At 41.9% G+C, this 25,329-nt stretch overlaps 1 protein-coding gene and 1 non-coding gene across 3 annotated transcripts; one reads left to right on the top strand and one right to left on the bottom strand.

The window, feature by feature from the left end:
- The first annotated feature begins 206 nt into the window (after window positions 1-206).
- RNF122 (ring finger protein 122) lies at window positions 207-22,781 on the top strand. Of its 2 annotated transcripts, none has more exons than XM_088139125.1 (6): window positions 207-345; window positions 9,762-9,918; window positions 15,458-15,503; window positions 16,905-16,946; window positions 19,273-19,352; window positions 21,756-22,781. In XM_088139125.1, the coding sequence occupies exons 1-6, from the start codon at window positions 321-323 to the stop codon at window positions 21,868-21,870; spliced, it is 465 nt and encodes a 154-aa protein (XP_087995251.1). In that variant the 5' UTR covers window positions 207-320; the 3' UTR covers window positions 21,871-22,781. The 2 variants fall into 2 exon arrangements, with proteins under 2 accessions (XP_087995251.1, XP_087995250.1); XM_088139124.1 differs by having other exon boundaries at window positions 19,270-19,352; window positions 21,756-22,780.
- A 2,175-nt stretch (window positions 22,782-24,956) lies between these two features.
- On the bottom strand, window positions 24,957-25,054 carry LOC112541314 (small nucleolar RNA U13). Its single transcript, XR_003085331.2, has one exon. It is a non-coding gene; the product is annotated as a small nucleolar RNA U13 (small nucleolar RNA).
- Between the last annotated feature and the right edge of the window lie 275 nt (window positions 25,055-25,329).

The raw sequence follows: 25,329 nt of genomic DNA, 5'->3' as shown, positions 1-25,329 counted from the left end.
GGCGGAGGGTTCGGTCGCCGAAGCCGTGTGTTGAACGCAGCCCCGAGGAAGAAGCTGGGGCTCGGCTGGGCGCTGCGCGGAGGCTCGCCTCGGATCGAGCCGTTCGAAACAGCCTCCCGCGGCCGAGCTGGAAGAATTTCCTTCGGAGGATCGGCGACGGGGAGGAGATATTCCCCGGAACTGGAATGCTGCGTCCCGCTCCAAGGCTGGCTGGAGGACGTGGGGAGAGAGCCCTGTAAAGCGAGAGTGCCAGCGGGGGCCCGCGCGTTTCGGGTTATTGTTCTGCTTTCGTTCCGCGAGCAGCTGCTCTGGGGCCTCTGATGCACCCCTTCCAGTGGTGTAACGGTAAGTCCGCCTGACCCACGGCGGCGACGGGGGACGGCGAGAAAGCCACCCGCTCAAGTCTCCGTGGAATCACCCTTCTGCTCCTCCGTGCAGATGGGGCGGCCAGATCCGCTGGTGGGGTAGAGCTGCTAGTCCTGGGGGCGGGGGGGCGGGATCTTCCCCCCTCTCGCTGTTGTATTTAGGAGATCAAAAGGAAGCTGCTGCGGGTCGAGGGAGAGGAAGAGAGATGATTCCGCCCCTTCCAGAAGTGGGTCGGTCGGCTGGCTGTTCTTTGTCTCCGCTTAAGGAAACAGCACCGCCTTGAGGTTCCCCAACCCCGTCCCGAGCGGCGAGGCTGGAGTGGGCCGATGCGCTGCAGAACGGACGGGGCTGAATGCCTTTGTTACGGGTCCTCCGGCTAGGCCGTAGTCTTGGGGTTCCCTCTCCCTAATATCGGAGGGGAGGCGTGTTCCCTTCCCTCCTAAACCTCGGTTTGCGTGGGAACCGCACGATCCTGCGATTATGCCCTCTGAAGTCAATCCTGTGGGAGAAGTGGGAGAGCAACCTTACTGGGTTGACTGCAAAGTCTGCACAGCCCTGGCACACGCAACCACGTCAAAAACCTAGCTGGGTTTGCACACAGCATGTAGGTCTTGGGCTAGGCGACGTGGTAAGTGTTTCTCTTGGATTGTTGTTAGCTGCTGGCACATTATGCAAACCCAGTCCCTTTGGTTGATTTAGGATTCAGAGTATGTGCAAACTCTGGGTTAATCCAATAACTGGGTTCTATTGTGCAAATGTAATGAAAGGTTGTCAGATCATTAGTCAGTTCCTTTGGGTTCACAGTGTTCCCTGTTGAATAGTGTCTAGTGCTGCCCGTTTTGGACTATGACTCCCATCAGCCACAGCCAGCCTGGTCATTTCAGCACTTACAGGTGCTGAAAAACAAACCAAAAAGTGGACGCCGGGTTGCACCAGATTCTCCCCATTATTTATTTTTTTCTAGTTCCTCTTGGCAAAAACAATAAAGCTGGATTTTCTTACGGAGATCTATGTGCAAAACTCTTTACCCCGTCAAACAAGGCAGCAAAGCCAAGCACTCCAAACAGATTCAACAGCCACAATCTCAAAATGGCAATCGAACAGTAAAAACAGTGAATTGAATGAAATAGGCCAATCTCGTGAATGTTGCCCCGGCCCTTACTGCTTAACTACTATCCATACTCACCTCTAAAAAATTGCTGAGCTGATTCCATTTTGTGGATGTTTTTACTCCAAGGATGGCTGCTTGCAGGCAGGCACATTTTCTTTTGCTCATACTTTTTCGCCCCATTGTATTTGGCTTTGGGATCCTTCTTTTCCTCCCTCCAGAGGAGGAGAGGGGATAAGAAATGAATCCATCTTGGCTGAAGGCACAAAGGAGAAACACAAAACTCTCTTATCTTGCACAGTTTAGCCGGGCAAGTTTCTTAAAATCCTGTTTTGTGTGTTGCATTTTGTGGCGAGGCGGGGGTTGGCTTCATTCAGAAGCCTAGCAGATGGTGACTGCTTTTATAAACGGTTAATTAAAAGGGTAAAGCTCTGCTTGGGATGAATTATTTCAAGCAGCTTTTGTTGTCTGGCTTCCTTCTTCATTTCCTCTTTTTCCCCCTTCCTCATCTACTTACATGAAATTTAACTAACCCGCAGTCTCTGGGCCATGTGCTTCAAAGACAATGGCAGGGAAGGGGAAGAGGAGGAGGAGAAGTGGTTTATTCTGAGTATCCACAAAGACACTGAGGAGTCAAAGTCAGGGACTCAATTAACCTCTTCTGCTTTGCTTTGCTTCAAGCCAACCTCTTCTACCATCTGCAGCCTCGTGGATGAAATTAGAACAGACCTGTTGTTGGGACATCAACAGAAGTCCCATCTCCCCACTGTCAGGACTGTCTGCAAACAAGAAGCAGTAAACAAAGAATGTTTTAGAATCCCTTCAGTGGAGTCTATATAAAGCAGAGTTGCTTTTCAGGTGTAGGTTTGCAGGTCTGCTAGCTAAATCAACTCTATTTTTTTTTCCCTCAGTAGGACCTCTGTTAATCTTATATTAACTCCTTGCATTCTTCCAACTGTGACCTTGGTCCAGCTGAAAACCTTGTACTTTCCTTTTTTCTTTTCTTTTTCTTATAACAACTCTTGACATTAGTATCATTCTTGGAAATTGAATATGAGCTTATAAGAGCTGTTATGTGATCAAGAGTGTTTGATGTACACTATATGTTTGTTTTGTGTACAACAACCCTGTAAAGTAAGTGGGCTTTTTTATTTTCCCTTATTGCAGACAAGAGTATAAAGATGAGTGAGAATTTGATTCTTTTTGGGGGCTTCCCCCCCCCCCCTTATTGCAGACAAGAGTATAAAGATGAGTGAGAATTTGATTTTTTTTTTTTTTTAAGAAAAAGAAACAATATGAGCTTATCAAATGAGGCTAATTTCTTCATAAACAGGATGAAAAGAAAAAGAAAGATTTGGCCATCCCAGGCAGAGCATTTGAATGCCTAATTTTTAAGTCAGAATTTGAACCATGCTTATGGTGCTGAACAAGAGTTGCCTTCTCTTTTTATCTCTCGGGCCCTTCCATGCTGAAAACAATTGTCATCTATTTCACTTGGCACTGCAGATGGATGAGATTTGGTCTTCAGGTGATAAAACATACTATCATTCTTTGTAAACTAGACTGAAAGAACTTGCAGCGTTAAACATTTCAGTGGGAAATAAGCAGAGCTGGTAGGTTTCTTTGCCCCCCCCCCACTATAAAGGATGAAGAGAAAGTTGCTTAGTGTGAGACTAGTAGTAACTCGGAGTGATGTAGGAGCCTAGCTGCAGACACACTCATGAGCACAGATTGAATTCACACATCACCAGTAATGTGTTTGGTTTGGGATTAATGTAGTATCTGACTGATTTATTCAGCTATAAACCATGACTTAACAGCATGAGTGAGCCAAGCCAGATTCACACGCACACCAAAGCTGGTATCAGCACCATTGGAAGTGAGAGAATATGGTGCTTCTATTACGCCTTTTTTTTTTTATCCAGAAAAGGCTACTTAAAACTTTCAGCAATCAAGAGAATGGACGAGACAGACTTTTAAATCCTTCCTTCCTTCCTTCCTTCCTTCCTTCCTTCTCTCTCTTTCTCTCTGGATTGGCAGTCAAATCAAAATCAAAGCGCTCTATGGTTGCTTTAAAGGAAAAAAAAAGTTGGGTGTCCTATTATGGATTATCCTTCCCACATCTGGTTAAGCTCTTAGAAGTGAAATCCTGGATGAAACACTTTGGCAACATCTAAGAAGCTATGAATAATTGAGAGCCCAGGTCTGGAGACTGTAAATCTGAAAGACTGGGGAACAAATGGGCTTTTAAGAAATGAGATGAAGCCCAGTGATAAAACAGCAGGTTTCCAGGCTGGATCCTGGCTTCTCTAGATCAAAAGGATCAAACAGTGGGGGGTCTAGGAGCTGCTGCAGTTGAAAGGGTTAGTATTGGGTCAGGCTGGTATAATGCACCTTCCAACATGCCAGGATAAGGAATTTACTACCACCAGACCACAGGACATTCATCCATTACAGCTTGCCCACATCTTTATTTTGCATTTCTCTTTCTCCAAGCAAACTATTTCAGCCCCTGATTTTTAGAAATAAACAGAACATTGGGCTGTTTTCATTGCTAGGCACAGATTGACATTGAGAAATATGCAATTTGTGGAGGACCAAAGCTTATTTTATAACACAGTACTAGGTATCTCTGCTTGGAAATAACCCCTCCCTCCCTCAATAAAGTCAGATGAGACTTGGTCCACTTGCTAGAAGATCAGAACATTCAGATGCAGACCATTAATGGTGTGGGGCCTCACTCAAGCTGCTGTCATGATCCACTAAGGAACAGCCTTCTCACCTCATGAGACTTTTCTGAAGAAATCACACTGGTTTGCCTTTGGGAAATCAAAATCATCACCTCTCTACCCATGGCAAACCTTCTGTACCAATGTTCATCTTTTTTCAGGCTTTTATTTTTGGTGTTTAAAGATATATGCATGTGATTCATTCCTGATATTGCAGCTTGGTGATTCCACCTTTGAGAAATGACTTTCCTAAAATGTCCTGTTCCTCTGGTTAGGGAGAAGGAAGCAGACTTTTTATAAAATAACCTGATGGTGGAATGCCAAGTCCAAATCTAGACCATGCAACCATTGTATTAATAGTGCAAATCAGCCATTGTGCTTTGCAAATCCAAAACAAAAGAAAAATATTACTCTCAATACTGTGTTGACCTAAAGGAGGTCTACTGTCTCTCAAATAACCTACCTTTAAGATAGTCTGGGTGGGGAGGAAGGTTTTATCTTAAATTTTCTGGGAATACAGAAAGGGAAAGCTATGCATTTCTCTAATTTTCCTTTAGGGGAGGCTGACCTTGAATTTCACAAGATAAATTTTATATTGCTATTAAATAGGGTAGTCAAACTGTCTTCAAACTGGGAAAGAAGGAAACTCCTTCTTGTTCCTTGATGCTCAACTGATGAGGCAACCTGCTTCTGGGCACCCTCCTTGCACACTGAGCAGCCAAGTTTCCATCTGTGCAATCCTCAGTGGACAGTCTTAGGCAGCATGTGGTGGAAGAAACCTCAGTGAGAGGTTTGTAAACCAGCCAGTCAGGACCAACCATATCCAGGTAGATGGAGAAATAGTCGGGTTTCTTGTGTTTCTTCTTTGAAAAAACAATGCTTTCTCAACAGCTCCTGGTACACCATGCCCTACTGGACTTCCATCCACCCCCAGTGTTCCTGTTGCCTATCACCTCTCTTCTGCCTCCTTGGCTGCCAATGTCCTTGGTTTTTTTCCTGTTCCCTTCCCTGCCTGGAACAAAGCAGCTGTGTTTCACTGCATGCATGAACAAAGACACCCGAAACCTGCATGTTCGACAGGGGCACAGACTTGTGTTTGGAATTTTTTTTTGTTGTTTTGTTCCTGCTGGGAAAGAATCCTGTTTGGTGGATCACTGCTGTTTGTGCAGGCAGAAGCGAGCGAGATAGGTCAATGATATGATGTAATGATGCAGCAAGAGGCGCATGACGAACCCGTCTACTCAATTGGGCTCCTCTGTTTTACTATTTACAGTTAATCACCTGTCATCCTTGGCCGCATAACAAGGGAACAAAAGAAAGAAGAGCAACAGCTTCCTCTTGCTGTCTCCTTATGAGCAGTAGTGGAACAGGCGCAGAAAGGGGAGAAAATGTGATTTTGTAGCACATGCCAGAAATGATGGCAGGGGAAACCACCTGCTAAACCTGCATCCTTGTGATAAGACTGACTTCTTCAAAAGACACCGTTTCCCCTTCTGGTTTGGCATGTGGGCAACTAGAAGCACTTTTAGTCATGTCAGTAACATCTGTCTTAATGGAATGTAACTGTTTTTAGCCAGTATATCTTCCCAAATCTATAGCAGTTGGAAAAATTGTCTTTAGTATTTGGCAGTGGGTTTGAATTCTGTACCAAGCTGTTTTTCAGGGCCTACTCCAGAGCATATTGAAATGCTTGAACCAATCTGTGCCTCCTCTGGAATAATGTCCTTAATCAGCTTTCACTGAGGTGGCCTGTTAAAGAAGCAGTAACTTTCCCCTCACTGTGCAGTTTCCTAAGATTTATTTAGATATTCATCTTAAGAGGACAAGTGTAATTTCAAAATAACAAGCCAAAGCAGTTGCATTGAGACAAATCTGCTTATTGGCATATTATCAGTTCTGTGATAATTCCTCTGTAGTCATCCTCGAACTTGGGCTAGGAGATCATGCTTCCTTAGAACAGCCATTCCCCAATCAGGTACCTGCCACAGGTGCTGGGCTTTTGGCCATGTTGGCCTAGATTTTGGGGAACTATAATCCCAGCTGGCAAAGGTGTTTTCTCTGAATGTAATTACCTCTTCTCAGAGTCATTGTGGAGGTAATCTCAGAGAAGACAGGAAGTGGTTCAGGTGTGAAACAGACTTCTTAGTAAGTCTTGCTGAACCATGATTATTCTAATAGGCAGTAACATTCTGTTTCATTGTAGTAAGCTAATATGAGAACATACAGCAGTGTTAACAGTATAATGTAACCTCAACATTAATAATCATGACAATGGAATAAAAACAAACAAATGGAGGGAAAAGGCCTGGAAAATTATGTTATATACAGAATCCCTTCAAAAAATGTGGCCATATTGCTGTTTCTTGTACTTTTGTTGAAGAATAAAAAAAATCAAATTTGAGAAGCAACGCATACATTTCTGTAAACTGTATTTGCTTCCTTTTTTATTTTCTGAACTTTTGCATACCTGTGCCATTGAATGATACCAGAATTTCATGCTTTTATATGTTGGCAAGGTCTATCAATCTGAATGATGCATAGCACCAAATTTAGTGCTTGTTTCATTTATTTCATAAACCAAGTCATCCAACATGTGATATGTCAGTATGAAAAAGTAAATGCAATGAATCCCTAGCTTCATTGACTGCTTGCAGCATCTTTAACTACAACCAAACCAACATTTACAAAGCATTTTCTGAGGTGTCCATTACACAAACAACATTTTTGTTGTGTTAACCTCAGTTTAGGATTATAGGAGAATAATTACACACTATTTACCAGGAACAAGATTTTCCAGAAGTTATTAGTTTCCTCTAAAATACAAAGGTATTGCCTTAGGACTCATTGCTTCCAAAATTTCCAACCCTTCCAGAACTTCAGAAGCAGCAATAGCACATCACCAGTCAGGCTAAAACACAAAGGTTGGAGCTGAAGAAACTGTCAAGAAGCACTAGGAGATAAATCAAGCTTTTTTTATTCATCAAAGGTTTTAAAAAGGGCTTCCTGGTTGACCCAAAGTCATAGCAGCTTTCAGGTAGCTTGAGCAAATCATGTCCTTTGTAAGCTATTTTGATTTCAATTTTCCCCACAAGTTGGGGACCTGGAAGTAATCACTAAATGGAAGCCAACATGCTTTTTAATTAGAGGGTGAAAATGGACTTCAAGAATGCTGCTGTCCATAGGTGGTGGCAACAACTTCACAAGAGTTGCTCTACCTAGTGGTTGTGGAAGCCTACCATTAGAGGAACACAAGGCAGGGTTAGGGCCAGAGAGATGTCAGAACAGGTTTTAACTTTTGGCCTTTTGAGAGTCATCTTCCCAGCAGGCCTTTGCAATGGTTGAGAAAGCAAGCTGCTCGCTCCTCTATTTTCATTTGTTCAGCCTGTATATTGGCTTTTGCTACCAAGGTTACTCCCCAGCAGCACTGAAGGGGAAGCAAGAATGTAGAAGCTCATCCTGGGAGTGTTTGGAGAAGGCAAGGAAGCCTCACTGTTTTTCTTCAAAATAGGGTCTCTGTCAAAGGAGAACCCTTCTTCCTCTCTTGCTTTGGGGTCCAGAACATTCCTGTGCTCAGCACCTCTTGAGGTGCACGTGTTGTGCTTGCTTTTAAAATTCCTACCTTATTTCTGCCACCTCCACCCCCTTTGGGGAAAGCAAGGGTCAAGTGCTATGTGTACATATGCTTCTGTTGTTTGGATAATTAAGACAGTGCATTCATCCTGAAAATCACCTTTTTCCCCTCTCAGTCTGTTGCTTGGTGCTGAATGGCCAGCATTTAATTATCTCTGCTTCAGAATGGCATCTCCTGCCTCATTTCATTTTTATATCTTGCTTATAGTTTCTGCATTACTACTTTGATGTTTTGAGTTGTGTTTGTAGGGTCTTTAAGCCAGTCTTCCTCTTACTGACCCCAGCTGATCTGTGTCTTGTGTGAAATCAACAGAGTTTCTGTTCGTGTAATGATTCTTTAAATAGTTCATCTGATCATGCTTTCATCATTTCCTACTTTGGACTGGAGGAGGTTAACTCCATGGCTTCTATAGCTCTTTCCCACTCTGGGAGTCTAATTTTCATGCTCTCCAGCCAGCATGTTAGTTGGTGAGGATGGGACTTTAATCCAACATATCAAGACTGGCTGTAGCAAGAGGAGGCGAGATCTTCTGAGCCTTTAAGTGCATCCTTTGCTTTAGGAGGCATGGTTAAGTTGATGCTGGGGATCATACTGTTTCAGTGGGTGCTCTCCAATACTGGAATTCTCTTCAAGGCATAACCACTTGCAGTCTGGTTTTGTGGTTAGAGCATGTAAACTACCAACATACCTCTGTTTTGCTACTGAGCTCCTGGAAGAAGGAATCTTTTGCTTGATACTTGTGGTCTCTTCCTGCTATCTTTTTCTCTGCCACTTTAAATGTCATAATGCCTCAGAGCAGGGTAGGAATATTTTAGCTAAATACATGAAAGTAAATGCATGTCCATCTCTGCTTAATGTTGTAACTCTAAGCCTGGGTCCCTCCACTTGTTGATGGACTACCATTACCAGTAGCATCAGTGCTGGGGGATATTGGGAGGTCTAGTTCTACAACAGCTGGAGGGCCACAGATTCCTCATCTCTGCTTTAGAAGTTCTCCACTTTTCTAATCAATGGCTGCCTCAAATTCTTTCCTTGGTTTTTTAATTTATTAACACAAACAGGCATTGTCAAGAGAAGGCTTGTCACACTGCTATCTATATGACCCTCTTCAATGCCTGAGGCATCTCTTCTGACTTTACTTGGTGGCAATAGAGTTTGGCAATAGAGAGTTATCATCCAATCTGTATTGGTCACCATGTTTCAAATTTCCCACAACGCCCTGGAGCAACAGTGCTTTAAAGCATTGTGGGAAATTTAAATGGTTACTCTCAATCTGCTTGTACTTGATGCCAGTGAACCTTGTAATAGTACTGAGTTACTGGTAGCTACATAAGGATGCTATCTGTGGATATCAGGCCTATTGTCAACATAATTTTCATTCTTTTACCTGCAAGTTTTGATACTTGAAATCATTTGAGGAAAAGCCTATGAACAAAAGACCTAGTAAGATTGATATGTTCCAATCAATATCATGATATATACTAATAAAATTATACACTAGGATTAATGAGAAAAGTTACTACAGTTTGAAATAGGTCTCTCCTCTTTCCTGCCTTTTATTTTTTATTCTGCTGAGGCTATCACCTGATTCACGTATGTTGTTATAAGCTGTGCCATAACACAGCTTGTCTTTGGCTTAATATGATGAGGAAACCCATCCTTCCAAAACCCAGAATGTAGAGATCCTAGCTTCTTCTAACCGTGGCTTTTTGTTTGCTTTTGCTCCACACATTTCTCCGGGCACTGGCAGAAGAAATGAAGAATTAATTCTAAAATTAGTTGTACAAGCTCTGAGTATTTTGCTCATCTGCAAGACTGAGCCTAGCTTATTCCTGGCATATTCAACCAACTGTGGTTAAAATAGACCTGGTTCACCATTAGGTACCAACACAACCTTTACCTCCTTTCCTTTGCTTCTCATTTCTAGGATGCTTCTGTGGTCTGGGGTTGATCTATACCAACAAAACGTGCACCATGCCTCCCATCACTTTCCAGGATTTGCCACTGAACATCTACATGGTGATTTTTGGCACAGGTGTCTTCATCTTCGTGCTCAGCCTCATTTTCTGCTGTTACTTCATTAGGTGAGTCATGTTTCCATTTAAAAGGACTCTGAGTGCAGATGGCAAAAGAGAGGAAACTCAATAAATGCACCTGGGTTATTGGCTGTGGTTGTGTGTCCTTTTGCTGTTTTCAGTGTAACTAGGGGGCAGATAGAAGAAGAATCAATACTTTCAGTAATTTTAAACCTCTTCAGATTAGAGCAGCAGTTTTCAAACTAAATTTCAAGGTCAGCTAGAGGTCCCTAGAAGCCTACTGTGGATTCTTCCATGATAAAACATTGGCTTGGGTTTATATATCATACTAAGACACTCTTTATTTTAATCATGACTTACTAAGCAGAGGCTCTTCATAGTCTCAGGTAAAAGTTGTTTTGCTTGCTAATCTACTTGATTATTTTAAATGTCAGAGCCAAAACTAAACCTGGCTATTTTTGCATGCAGAGGGACTGCCCATGGAAACCTGAGTGTCCCTTTGGCATTCAAATCACATGCTAGGATTGAACTTAGGAGGACATGAAGTCAGCCTTGTCCATTCAAGATGAGCAACTGTGCTGTTCTTGATTTTCTCCATCTTCTCTGTTGGCTTTGATCGAAGCCTCATGTCTATCATGAAGTATGTAACAACTGGAAGTTGTAAGAACAAAAGCCTAGAAAATTTTGCCCATTGTTATGTCAGTTAGGCAAATTGATTAGGTAGAGAATGAATGTATCTCAGTTCTGCAAGATCCTTTAGATTTAGTGTTCCTGAAGCAAATACAAAGTAGAAAATTCTGAATGTAATTTGGAGCCTTTGTCATCTTAAACCAACTCTGGCTCATCAAATTTCCAGGGCAACTCATGCTACATGTGGACGAGCCGTTTCTGTATAAACAAAAGATGCTGCTCCTATTTAGTCTGCTCAAACCAAACTGTTGTTCATCTCCAATCCCAACAATGGGCATAAACAATACAGTGGCTGGAGACTTGGAACAAATGTTAAACTTCAGCTTTTTTTAAAGTTATCTGGGAAGAAAAAACACAAAACAATCTAACTTCTAAAAGTGACTTATTGGATCAGAGCAGTCACCCACCCAGTCGAGCATCTCATTTGCTTCTAGAGACCATAAAAGTGGGTTGTTAAGACAGTGTGGAGTTACTAATTTTGAGACTGCATTCACAGAAGCTATATTGTGCATCAATGCATCTTTTGCAATTTATTGGCCAATGTCATATTCTTTGGCTGGGAATACTATACCTGAAAAATTACTTTCTTTTCTTTGCTCGCTGATTTAACTAGGCAACCCTAAGAGGCAGGCATCTCTGTGCCATCCATGTTTTGGATTTCAACTCCCATCAGGCCTCAAGGGACTATAGGAAATATGGTCCAAATCAGCCGCACATAACTGCATTCTTTATCTCCTCTGTAGCTAATTCCACACTTCCTAACTTAAAAATTCCCGAATATTTTCATCATTTCTCAAATGAATGGTGACTTCATCATGATTCTGCAGCTGAGTGCTTAAACCTTTCCAAGGCTATAGTTATGACCCAATCCTATGAATAACAGCCACCCAGTAAGAAGCTGCACATTTAAGAGAACCAGTGCTTGCTCAAAAACATAGCAGGAAATGGTAGGAAGTTGGGGGAAGAGGGTCTTATTCAGAAGACTGGAACAGATCTATTGTCTCTATGGAATATGTCCTGGCTCCTTATCTATTTATGGAAAGCTTATTTTTAAACTTTGCAGTCATCTGCAGCCAGAATGTCTAGAAAGAGCCTGATGAATGACACAGAGCTGCTGTCTTCAAACACATTTTGGAGCTTTGGGACCACAGAACATTAAATGGAAAGACACAGGAAAGATGTGGTCAGGTTTCCCCTTTTTCCCAGCTAATCAGTGATATTAGCTTCCCAGGGTTTTAAGGCTAAACTTCAGCTCTCCTGGTTTTGAAAGGTGAACACTGAGCTGTCAGGTTAATAAATCATGACTGAAGTTTCCTCAACAATATTTACTGCAAACTTTTCAAATGTTTTGTTGCTCAGTTCAGGGGCTCAGGAATGCTCTTCAACCTTGCTTTGCTAGCTTAGTTCAGATCTTAGGACTTGCAAATGGATCAATACACCACCTGCCTCCAGCCTGATACCCTTCAAATGCAATTGGACTGCAGTTTCCTCAATTGTGGAAGTTGCAATCCAACTACACAATCCATTCTGCAGAACTGAGTCCAAAATTTGGGTCCAGATAGCTACCTGCCACATTTCCTCCAACTTTTAAAGTCTGATTTCAGCACACTTACTCCTATGGTTAAGAACTGCAAAATTATTCATTTTTCTCTGATCATAATCCATAAGGCTGAAAACCCAAGATGGACATCAAAATGGCTGGTTTTTTATACTAAAGTAGGAAGCGGAGGCACCTTTTTCCTTAGGAAACCTTACAGATGGAAGCTGTTGCGGAGAAGTACAGATTATGATTTGGATATGCAGAAGGTCCCAGGTTCAACCATTGGCAGCTGCAATTCAGAGTCTTAGAGATCAGGTGACACCGGCAAAAATAGACAGCCTTGCCCAAGATGGACCAGTTTCCTGATCTGATGTAAGGCAGCTTTAGATATTTGTATTATAGCAGGATACATCTGTGCAGGCAGTTGAATAGGCAATGCACATTTATCCTGATTTCCCTAAGTTCTGTATGCCAAATAAACCTACAATACCCAAACCAAAGCAAGAGATGGGGGGAGTGTTATCCAGCAATCAGTGATGAAGAGAATCAAGGGGAAGATCTACATTGCTAGCTATGATGTCATCAAGATCTGCTGGAACAAACACAGTTGCCACATCCTGAGCTTCTGTCTCAAAGGACTAAAATTCCCTGCATGGACAACACATCAGGAGGCAGGAAAACTGCCATTTCTAAAGCAAAGGATGGCAGTTGTTTTGTGTTGTTTGCATACTTTATTTGCTGATCACACATACAATACAGGATATGGGTATTCCACATGCTTGTATTGTGAACATTCCCACTATAGAATTTTGCTAAGGAATATAAATGTACACCTGTAACCCTTCTTTCGAAAAACCAGCCATTACTGGTTGTATCCTTCCTCATGGACTGATTAACATTTTAGATGAGAGAAGGCAGTACCTCAGAGCATCTCCTTTGCATACAAAAGCTGCCAAGTCTAATGCCCAATGTCTCCAGGTGTGGCTGGGAAGACACAAACTGAAAGAAGAACTCTGAAAGAGGCAGCTACTATCAAAGTATTGAGCTAAGTGAACCAATGATCTGATTCTTATGTTTCCCAAATGCAGTTCCACAGGACACATATAGCTCCCATCCCTTTGGAGCTACACTTGGAGCTCCCCAAAATCATACAACTGAAATCCATTGGCATCTCTGCCCCCAAAATATCTCTGGTGATCTCACTATATCACCAACATGCTTACTGCTAAAACAGGCTATTTGTGGCTAAAAAGCAAATTAAAGAGACAATTTTCCTTTGATTGCAAAAAGTTGCCTACCCCTCCTTTAAATTTTACTGGTCAGTTTCAGGATGAAATATCAGATTATTCATCCACAGAACCATTTACCTTCCAAAAAGAGCTATTCCTTCCAAAGTTAATGAAGCAAAGCTTTCGATCTGCATTCTCCTTTTATTTCCTTCTAGCCTCACATAGCAATATATTGACCTCTTGTCTTCTAGAGCAGCCATATCAACAGCTACAGTGTCTGTCTCTTATCCTGCCCCTGATCCCGACATAGTGCGGCTTGGGTACAAAGAAATCTCTGTCCACGCCAAACAGAATGATTATTCAGAGTCAATTTTCTGCTTCCCACAGTTCAGACCAGTTGGTTTGTCTTCCACAGCAGCAAATGGACATTTGTCTCTGGGCACGATATAACTATGCCTTGACCAAAACTTTCCAGCACCAGAAGACTTGCCAGGTTCACTGTTAACACACTTGAGCATTTAACTGCCCAGTGACAGCTGACTCTTGCAGCATAAGACTCAAGAAAAGCCAGATTCTTGTTGGCTCATCTTCGCAGTTGTTGGGAGGGCAGGGGTACTTCATGACCAGATGCCATCAGCTATCAAGATGTGAGCATCAACTGCCTTATTTTCTTGTTTTTTTTAACTGAATGGCTTTAGGAACTACTCTTGCCATTTGTAGCAATTAGTCTCCATTTGGAGGTTGGTTGATTTGTTTGTTTGAAGGCATTTATGGCACTTCTAGGCTGACCCACTCCCAACAAACCCTGAGCGATGAGGTTCACAGGTTATAGGCAGTACATAGATGTGTATGGCTTCTTGTTAGAGCTATGATGTTTCATGGTTTATTTGCCATATAAATTTATGCAAAAATATTGCAACCTTAATGACAAACATAGAACACCTTGACTTCTGTGGTTCTACAGCTTGCTACTAATGGCAGACCAGCATGGTGCAAGTGTAAGTAGACAAACGTTTGTTTTGCTCCAGCCACTTCCTGGTTTGTTCTGTTAGTTTTGTTTCTCACCACAAACCACAGAAAGGAGTAAATAGTCTGCTACTTTGCAATCATGATAAAGTGCATTCACAATTTTCTAGAACATTTAACATCTACTAGAAACTCATGACCCCTATGAGCTACAGCCCCTTCTAGTTCTCCCCTTGCCAGACCTCTGCTATTGATCCTTTTGAGCCAATCTGTCCCAGAAGTTGTTTGAGAAGTTTGAGGGAGAATCTGATATCTAGTTTTCCCCTACCCTCCAAATTAGAGAGTTCTATCAATCTCGGAAGGAAGGAAGGAAGGAAGGAAGGAAGGAAGGAAGGAAGGAAGGAATCAATCTCACAACTTTAACTTTCTGTTGAATATCTATCCATTATATTTGCAGTAGTCAGAAAACACTTCCTCCAGTGTTTTATAAGATCCATCATAATGACTTCTGTATAATTTGCCTATAAACCTGATTTTAATAGTGGGGAATTACTCTGAGAATTGTGATTAAATAAGGTAAAATGCATATGGAATAATAATAAAAGACAAAATAAATCAGGGATCCTCTTTCCTATGCTGACTGCTAATGCATATTACTAAACTGATGAACACAGCTTCCTTTTCTAAAAATATACAAATGTTTAATAGGATGTTTAAACCCACTATGGATCTTAATGTTGTTGTTATAGGAAAGCTGTAACACATTCAGCAATATTTGCCATCAGGGGACAGGTAGCTATTGAAGGTAGAGTGGGACTGGAAATACTGTCTTTTTCCATGACGGATGGCAAAATTGTCAGTGCCTGGAATGAAAACTTCTCACCAATCTTAGGAAAAGTTCAGGCCAGATGAAAATGCTGGTACCTTCTTAAGGCATATAAAGCAGATTTTTCAAAGGCAACCCCCCCCCCCTACCTAAATTAGAGCAATTCCAGAGAGACTGTTGTTTCAATTTCTAACAGCATAACAACAACAACAACAGGTTTTGTAATATCTTAGTGACTTAACAGGGACTGAGTTCAAAAAACAACTGTCCTCATAAATCAGGTTAATTGGAGATGTGCATTGACGCTTATTAAAAATGTTCCTTTTTCTTCTGCAGCAAACTTCGGCATCAAGCACAAAGTGAAAGATTTGGATACAAAGAGGTAAATGAGCAATTTAAGTCATTTTCCTTTTCCTTTCAAGGGAAAGGCTCATCTTAAGAGTTCTGTTTGTAAAATGCAAAAACCACTGCAAATTTGTCTTTAAAAACATCTGAATACTCTGATCCTCCTCAGGCAGTTTGTACCTGGAATACTGAATGTTTCTGAAACATGCCCACCTAGGCTTACCCTAGACCAGGCCAGCTATAGACACATTGTCACGAAGCCATCTATGCCAGCCTGAGGATGTGGGGTCGCATATATACAGAAGTATACTGCCCAGTCCCTTGCAGGACACATAAGAACACATGAACTCTGCTGGAATAAACCAAGAAACCCTGCTTGAATAAACCAAGTTTCTAAGACCTCCAATCTGACAATGTACCTGAGTGTAGAATTCACAGAAAGTCACACCTTGGCATCTCTAGTTTAAAAGGCCAGAGAGCTCAGGGTCAGGCAGACTATACGGACAGAAGCTGTTTCATTCTTTTAGGAGAGATCCGCTCTCCCCACCAAAGAGAGTCTGTTGCAAGAAACCTAGGTTGTCTGTGCAGCCTGTTTAATCTGGCTACTGAATTAACCTATTTTCCAGGCTTTCCCAATACATTGACCAATAAGATAATACAATACACTGGGGCGCAAAAAGCATAATCAAGGTTAACACTAATCAGCTGGGTTGTGTAAATCCTGCTGTAACTCTGTATCAGTGCTAATACATTAACCTGAAGCACTAAACGCTGCCATTCAGTTGCCTTCTAATCTATCCTGTGTTGGAAACCAAAGACAATTTGAAGCTTTTGCAGACTATATTTTATAGAAAAGGCTTCAGTTTCACCAGAGTACATCTACATTTAGAAACTGAGGCTACGTAGTCAGGATCTCTTTAGCATGGCCTCTCTCCCCCAACCCAGTGTCTTACAGACATGGTGGGAATTACAACTCCTGGAATTACCGAACTGATATTGAATGGGCAGCAATGGGTAAATACTAAAAATTGTCTTGCTAGATTAGAACAAGAAATCTCATGCATCCTTTTTTGGGGGGGAGCAGTTATCCTGCAACCAGCTATAGTGCAAAAGAGTGCTCAAAGATCAGAAATTCCAAATAATGCAAGGAAAGGACCAAAATCATGTGCTATGCTTAGGGAAGGGCAGGAAAGTTTGAGAAGAGAGAAACTCTACTAATGCAGATAAATGCACCGAATTCTATAGTCTGGACCGGATCTCTCTAAGTCAGAACGTCTGTCTGTGGTTGTGCTGTGGTTTCTGCATCAACCAATATTTTTGCAGTTTAGCAGCTGCTGCTGTTTGTCTTCGCAATGTTCAACAGGATTAATATAACTGCCTTAGCCGTTCAGCACCAGTGCCCTAATCTTATCCTAATCTACTGCCTTTCTTCCTTCAGGTGGTTTTGAAAGGTGATACCAGAAAGCTAAACTTACATGGGGTGAGTAAACCCACGGATGAATCAAAAGAGCTGATTTCTCAGCAATAATGAAAGCAAGACATCCTTGCGTTTCTTTCTGGTGCGTACATAGGTGTGGTTATGCAAATATATGTCTACATGGAGAGAGGTAGGTCCTGGGGTAGCTTAGGATGCTGTTCTGGCCTACCACTGTTCACTATTTTTATAAATGAGATTAGGAGATAGAGGGGATGCTTAACAAATGTGCAGATGACCCAAAGCTGGGGAGGACTGTTAACCCCTCAGAAGACAGGGTCCTTGTTCAAAACGATCTTAGTAGACTGTGATCCTTTTCTAGCAAAATGCAGTTCAACAGCAAGAAATGTATGGTTCTGCACTTAAGTAGGAAAAATTAGATGTGCAGGTACAAAATAGATGATACCTGCCTCAGCACTAGAATTTGTGAGAACAATCTGAGTGCCCTGGCAGATCACATATTAAGCGTGTGCCAGTAGTGTGTTGCAGCTGCCAAAGATCACAGGAAATGTTGGTTCCACTCTATGCTGCACTGGTCAGACCACACTTGCAATACTATGTCCAGTTGTGGTTGCCACAATACCAAAAAGGATGCTGAAGAACTGGAAAGGGTACAGAGAAGAGTAACAAAGATGGTGAGGGGCTTAGAAGCCTAATCCTATGAAGAATGGTAAAAGAACTGGATATGTTTAGCCTAAATAAGACAAAGCTAAGAGGAGATACGATACCAGTCTTCTAATATTTGAAGGGCTGTCATAGGAAGAGGGTGTGGATTCATTCTCCATAGAGCCCAAGGCTAGGATGAGAACCAGTGGGTAGAAGCTTTATGCAGCTAGATCCAAACTCAATATAAGGAGGACTTTCCTGATTGGGAGCTATTAAGCAGTGGCAGGTCCTGCATCCTGGGCCCATGCGTGTTCCATCACCCTGGTTTGAAACAACAGTTGGACAGCCATTTGTCGGGGATGGTCTGAGAATTCCTGCTCTGGGCAGGGAGTTGGACTAGAAGTCACCCCAAAGTCGTTTTCAATGGTATGATTCTATTATTCTTTATAGTGATCTAACAAATACCAACTAACAAAGCAAAGTCCACTGCAGAAAAAAATCCAATCTGACAATGTACCTGAGTGTAGAATTCACAGAAAGTCACTGTGGCATCTCTAGTTTAAAAGGCCAGAGAGCTCAGGGTCAGGCAGACTATACGGACAGAAGCTGTTTCATTCTTTTACGAGAGATCCGCTCTCCCCACCAAAGAGAGTCTGTTGCAAGAAACCTAGGTTGTCTGTGCAGCCTGTTTAATCTGGTTACTGAATTAACCTATTTTCCAGGCTTTCCCAATACATTGACCAATAAGATAATACAATACACTGGGTCGCAAAAAGCATAATCAAGGTTAACACTAATCAGCTGTGTTGTGTAAATACAGCTACTACTTCTTCACCTGACAAGATTAGGTGAACACAGCCATAGATTTACAGAATTCTGAACCCAGGTTTTTTTTTTTCCCCTGAACTCCAAAACTGAATGGCTGTTATTGCCTTTCCAAACAGAAATTATCTTCTGATGTCCCATAAAAGCAGGATAATTTAGGAGAGAGGGTTGAGATTAATATTATTGCTACCATTGTTGAAATCAGAAATCTTGGACAATCTACTCCAAATTACTTTAGATCTGTACACCCAAATCTACCTTTGAGATGATAGGTGATAGGGAAAGACCTTTTCCAGAGACTCTCAAGAATTGTTTTGTGCTGGAATCCACTAGCCTCCAAGCTGATAGCCTTTATACATGCTGGGACTGCCATGTCCAGAATACCCAACCAACATGACCAGGCTAGTTGGAAGTCGTGGATATGCAGACCCCATAAATCTAGAAGGCATGAAATTGGGAAAGGCTGGAATAGATAATGCTAACTAAATAGACCCATAATCAAATGATGATATAAAACAATTTTCTAGGACTGTTTTGGCCACAACAGATGTTCTCCCAGATCTACACAACCCCACATTCTCAGAATGTTTTTTAGATTGCATAGATAGTTTCTGGATTGTGGAAGACACATTTGTAGTTGAAGAAACAGTGAGCTAAATAGTTCTACATCCACTGCATAGTGATTAGAAGCAAATGACTCAGCAGAACAATGGTGGACTTTCTTTTGCCTCTTGATACCCTCCCATTCTAAGCTTTTCCCCTCTGCTTCCCATCAAAACCATTGATCTGCCCTCAAAAAATCATCCATAGTTTTGCTATGAAATCTACAACAGGTCAGCATGCATGATTCCTGCTTTGTGATGTTTGCCCATTCTCTTCTCCCCCTCTTTCTCCGCAGCAGACTTGTGCCGTCTGCCTGGAAGACTTTAAAGTGAAAGATGAGCTGGGAGTGTTGCCATGCCAACATGCCTTCCACAGAAAGTGAGTAGCTGCCAAGGACAGCCCCAAAAGCTGCTTTGTGCCTCTCAGCTTGGCAAGCAACCACCTTATTCATTCAGCATCCTCCATGCCTGTGGTGGGGAAGAGGAGGTGGGCACCCTGGATGATAAAGAGGGAGGCTAGTTCTTGTATTTTAAGATGTTTGGGCCATGGGAGACCAAATGGGAAAGGAGATTAAGCACAGACCTGAATTAAATGGATAAAAACCTATCAGAGCTAATTCATCACACTCAGGAAGTGTGCCAGGATGCTATAGCCAACACAACACTGGAGCCAAGAACATCTAGGCCTAGGCCTATTTTGTACTGAGAGTTCACTTGAATTTAGGGGAGGCATTTGGACTGAGCTCCAAAGTGGAAAGGATGGGTGAGCTTGATCAGGGAAGAAGAAAAATGGTTCTTCCAAGGGGATACAATTCCAATGCAGGATGCACATGTGTGTATCTTCTATTTCAGGACATTTCCATGTTTTGCAGGTATCCAGCATATCTGATCTAGAACCAACATTTTTAGGGTGGAATAATCCTGCTTTTTACTTTAGTATCCCACTTCTTTTCCATAATAGAACTCAAAGTGACACAGGTAGAGTCCCTGTCCTGTTTCCCATCTTAGCACATACCAGGCTCAAACATGCTTAGCTTTAATTAGTGGCAATATCATATGTTCTCCCTGGCATCCATGCTACTGACAACAGCAGCTGGGGAAGGGGCTTTTCAGTTCATACCTGATTTGGAACCAACATGGATGTATGTTGCTTTCAGCTTATCTGGTTTCACATGGAAGTCCAGATATGGAAGATCTAACCAGAGCATGTCCACCTACTATAATAAATTTTACTCCTGTCTCTTTTTTTAAAAGCAACAGAAAGTCAGGTAAATGTTGGACAAAAAATAGGGTGAGGAAGAGCTGCAAATTCATTCTAGGGTCTTGCCTTGTCCACATTGTCCCGCTTTGTTTTTATTTCTTTCTCATACACAGTCCCAAAGAACGTGCAGTGAGATTTTATCCCAAGGATGTAACAGACTTGCTCTGCCTCTGCAATTCCAGCACCTGTTGCACTGAAAAAACCCAAGAGTTAAATAATAGCAAGTGTGCTGAACAAATGTGTCTGACTACAGCCAGGATGGCCCTATTTTATCAGGAACTTTCAGTGTTACAACTGGGAAACCTCAGCTCTGTGCAGCTGCTCTGTGAGGTACCACTAGTGCTGTGTGGTTTGAAGCATGTTCCTGGACCATCAAAAGTTGGATTTTCTGCCTGGTTTGCCATTGGCCCTGCTAGGCTGGAAGACCTTTAAATGGGTTTCCTTTCTGGACTGAAACCTCTGTCCCTAATTCAATAGTTCACGTGCAAAGGTTTCTGTTTCAGTTCTCTTTAGGGATTCAGAGCATCTGCCTCACTGAACTCATCAACTTTTGCATAAGAGCTTCTCAGCGCTTTGAAGTAGGCCAGACCTGGAAACAAATACCACAAAGAGTACTGGAACTCTATTTCATTATTGTTAGGTGTCATAACCGAATCTTGAAAGTCTGGCAGAACTTCCCTCTGCCTCTCTTATATTAAATAGAATCAAGATGGGGTTATCTTGAATTTCCTTCTCACCCCCTGTTCTTCCCAAGGGCTAAGTGGATATTTATCTAATTGTTCTTGTATTCCTTCTTCAAGGTTAGCTCCATACTCCTCTACAGGGCTGCAGTATGTGGTTCCCAGCACTCTCTTAGCGTATAAAAGATAGCTAAATAATTCCTTAACAACTTCTGAGACTATTTCTTGAAATCACCTCATCAAATTGATAAACGTTTACACTTTGCTGACCAACTGCACATATTTTCTTTGCTGAAACAGCAAATACTTTATTTATACTCATCTCAGAGTAAATATGCCACCTGAACTTCAGCACATTTGAATACATTTTTTCTGGGATAGGCATAAAGAGGAGAGAATAAATAGTAACGTTACATTCTGTGTACAGCCATTTACTGATACTGGATAAAATCTAATCTGTAAATCAGCTTCCAATACTTGCTGCCATCTAAACTCTTAGGGAATTGTAATTCAACACATTTGAGAACAGCAAATTGAGCAAGGCTGCTGTAAAGGGTTTTTTTTTTTAAAAAAAAGCATAATTAAAATCACTCTCATAATTTAGTGATTCAAACAAAATAAAGTATGTTAATGTATTCACCAAGATGCACATGAGCACTTCAGTAAGAACTGGCCCAATGTCATTTGGCCCAGATAAGGGTAGACCTGGGAAGGGATGCTGATCAGAAAGGGGATGCTACCTTAGGGTCTTCTCAGAGAGTCATAATGAAGCTTTTGGATCTGTATTTTCAAAGGATACTTCCCCATCTCTTTACACCCCCAACCCCCATTTTGGCTGCAGGTGCCTTGTGAAGTGGCTGGAAGTTCGATGTGTCTGTCCCATGTGCAATAAGCCTATAGCAGGTCCCGCAGAGCCTCACCAGAGCATTGGAATCCTCCTAGATGAACTAGTGTGACCATCTTCCTGCCCACAACATTTCCCCCAAAGCCTTTATTGACACAGATTATTGCCTTGGGATTGTGGGCTTCAACACGCAGTCACAGACTGAGGTATTTCCAAGTGGATGCTCATCTTAACCTTCTTAGAAGGCAGCGGGGACCATACCTAGTGCCAAGATGGAAGACAAGCTGGCCTTGTTCTCCATCTACAATCTGGGAGCCATTTCTGGGGAAGACTGATCAGAACTGCATGGTAATCTAGATTTCGGATGGCTAACACATGATGGACTTGAAACATGAAGTCTGAACTTTCCCAGGATGACCTGGGTGAACAATAGAACTCCAGTGCCAGGTTTCTGCAACTGGTTGTTGTGATGCCAACTGTGAGGTCAAAGTCTTCCCTTTGTCTAGGAATTGCTGGTCCGAATCCACAGATGGCGATAGCATCTCCAATTTCTAATGAGACCTTTCTTTTTATAGTAAGTCAGCCCCCGCCATTTGGGCTGTCTTGATTCATGCTCCTTAGGGATCCCTTTTGCAATTTAAAAGCAAGAGCTATTGCTGACTTCTGCTAGATCCTTCTCTGCAAAATCTACAGTGTTTACATAAGACTTAAGCAGAAAGCCTTCCATGGGCTGTAGAAGAGGCACTATTCAGCTAACACAGTTGACCCAGCAAAGCAGCAAAGAGCCAATCTTCTCCAATATTATGGAGAAAGGGAGCCACACTGTGGCATTTGGCACTCCATATAGGTGGCTAAGTGACGAAGGTAGAGGCATGAAAAGGGAGAGGACTGAACCCTTCTTTTAGATTTCAGAAGATAAGTGGGACTATTTTCATAAGTGGCCTTTTAACTTTTTTTGCCTATTCTGTCCTTGTATAGAAAAATAAAAGTACTTTCTCTGAAACTGGATTTTTTTCCCTTTTACTATACCAACATGAGTAATCACTTAACAGTAATAAAGACTGAAAGGCAACATGTAGGATTAAAGGGTAAACGCACTGTGTTACCATTCCCCATACCCATGAATGCACCTACTAGGGCTATGCACAGCTTCAGATGTGATACCAAGAAGATACTCTGGAGCATAGGGGGGGTGAGAAGGTACCTGTGCACAGAACTTTAATACCCACCCACCACTGAAAGCAGAATTGCAGCTCAGGTCCCAAATTTCCCTTCCTGAAATTCTGAAAATCTCCTACTATTCAGACTGTATTTGCCTAACACGGTGACAAACTAAATACATTTTAGCCTAGGATATTTTGCAAATTCAACCTACATTGGATTTTTTTAGTTTAATGTAATGTGCAAACCCAGAAAATTGGGTTAACGGACTAAACCAAGGCCATGTTAATCACAACTATATTGTGCAAACACAGCTGTTTTTCTCTAGTTGACTTCAACATCTGGTGACTACATGGCACAACTGCTCAGAGTCACAGGAGTCAGGCAGGATATAAATTTAAAGAAATAAGCATGCATTTTTCTTGTCAGCAATGCAAAAGTGGTTGGCCATTGCTGCTGCCTGGAATTTTTTGGGGATTTCCCATCAAAGTACTAGCCCCTTCAGCATCCGTGAAGGTGAGTTAAGTGCTGATCAATCATACCCTAAGATGACTACAATCTAAAATTTGATCCAGGAAAGAACAAAACAAGAAATGAAGACAGAGAAAAAATCTCTTATAGGCTTGGTAACAGAATTTAGGGCATGAGTACTTGGACACTAAAACTTTATTCTTATAGTCCATCTTTTCCATAAAACTTTATGGAAAAGATGTACTATGAGAATACATCTAGTGATAGAAAGGGTGTGGATCATGCAATTCCAAGAACAATATCTTTTTAGGAAACAGAAGTGGGTGAAGCAAAAGAAATCAAGACATCAGGGTAGGCATATATTGGATTATATGTATAAGGGGGGAAGGGAGAATAGAAAATGCAGGACTACAAGTCACAGATCTAGATGCTCTAGAGAGGTTGTTTCATCTGAACTTGGGGCTGTCCATCTGAACCTTCTTCATAAAAAAGTCTGCATAATACTGTATTAAACTTTAAAGTGTAGTGGTCAGTTCTGGTTTAATCTAGACATTTTATTACACTGTAATATTAAAAAAACTAAAAGATCATATGAACATGAAACACAGAAACATGAAGCCTCTGGTCACCTCAGGAAGCATGCCTAGTTTGGTGAAGACTGGATGTGACTGAGCCAAAACAGAGTTGTCTTTAAATGGAACATGGAGACAGAAATTCTGATTGCCAACTGAGTAGAACAAAAGTATTTTCAGGCACATGTAAAGAGAGACACATACATTAACCTGCTCCCCTTTGGGTGGGTGCCTGCTGTGTGTTGGAAACACTTTGTTTCCTGTTGTGCAAAGCACCAGATCCTGAAACAGTGGTCATGTTTAATTCAGACATGCATAATTACTTACTATCATTTGCAACCAGATGACAACACAATATAAATATATACTCAAGATCACAGGAGCAGAACCAGAAGCCATATATCCTGAACTACATTTTTCTGTGTATTGAGACAATGGAATTGCTTTTCAACATAATCAGATGTTATATTTATACTCAATGTTCTGTGCAGAGCCATGAATTCGGGCAAAAATTATTCTCCCATATTATCCTCCCTGCCCCTTCTCAGGTAGGTTTGATTGATCAATAGCCCCTGGCCAAATATCAGCTCTCCGCTTCTGATTGCTAGAATGTCCAATGTAGAGAGCACGTCTTCATGGCATTTTCTCCTTAAATGTAAATGCTTTTCTTTTATCACCTGCCGCTTGGAAACACAAGAACATCTGTCTCCCCCATAAGTTTTTGTTGCTATTTTTTGTTTTGTTTCAAATGGTTCATATAAACAAATACAAATAAATCATATAAAGATACCAAGTCATTTGTAGGGCAAGCCACATTTCTGTGGACGGCAGCTTGGCACTCCTGGGTCCTACTGCACCCATTATGCCTGGAATAAAGCCCAGGAAACCCACAGCAACTGAATGTGAACTAATTCACAAGCAAAAAGCAACCATAGCAAGCTTACACACCCACGAGTGAAATGAATATCAAACGCAGAAGAGCTCCCTCGGTTCTGATCAGATGGGTTCTGTGCCCCGTCGTAACAACTGGGACGGCACATCTCACGCATGCGCGTGAACACCCCACTCATCACATGAAAGAACCTGAAGGATCGAAAAGCTTGCCGGAAGCCGCAGTAGCAAAGCCATGCCGCCGGCTTTCAGGTTATGATGAACCCGCTCTTAACTGCCCCACCTTAAATTTCTAAATTCGGATTTAAAAACACAAGCAACGGTCCTCCATCCCTCTCCTCTGCGCCCAGAGGAATTCGTGTTTCTCCCACAGAAACCAAAATCGGGTGTCCTCATTACGCATGCTAATATATTCACCAGCAGCCCCGCCCCATCGGCTCTTGGCAACGGGGGCCCGCTTTCCAGGCAAGAGCCCG

This window comes from Python bivittatus, unplaced genomic scaffold, assembly GCF_059951505.1.
Source record: "Python bivittatus isolate LINGU-HERP-01145 unplaced genomic scaffold, Pbiv_v1 ctg000320_np1212, whole genome shotgun sequence".
NCBI classification, from domain to species: Eukaryota; Metazoa; Chordata; class Lepidosauria; order Squamata; family Pythonidae; genus Python; species Python bivittatus.
Note: the sequence above shows the minus strand (reverse complement) of the source record. Positions and strands in the feature narration are given on the sequence as shown.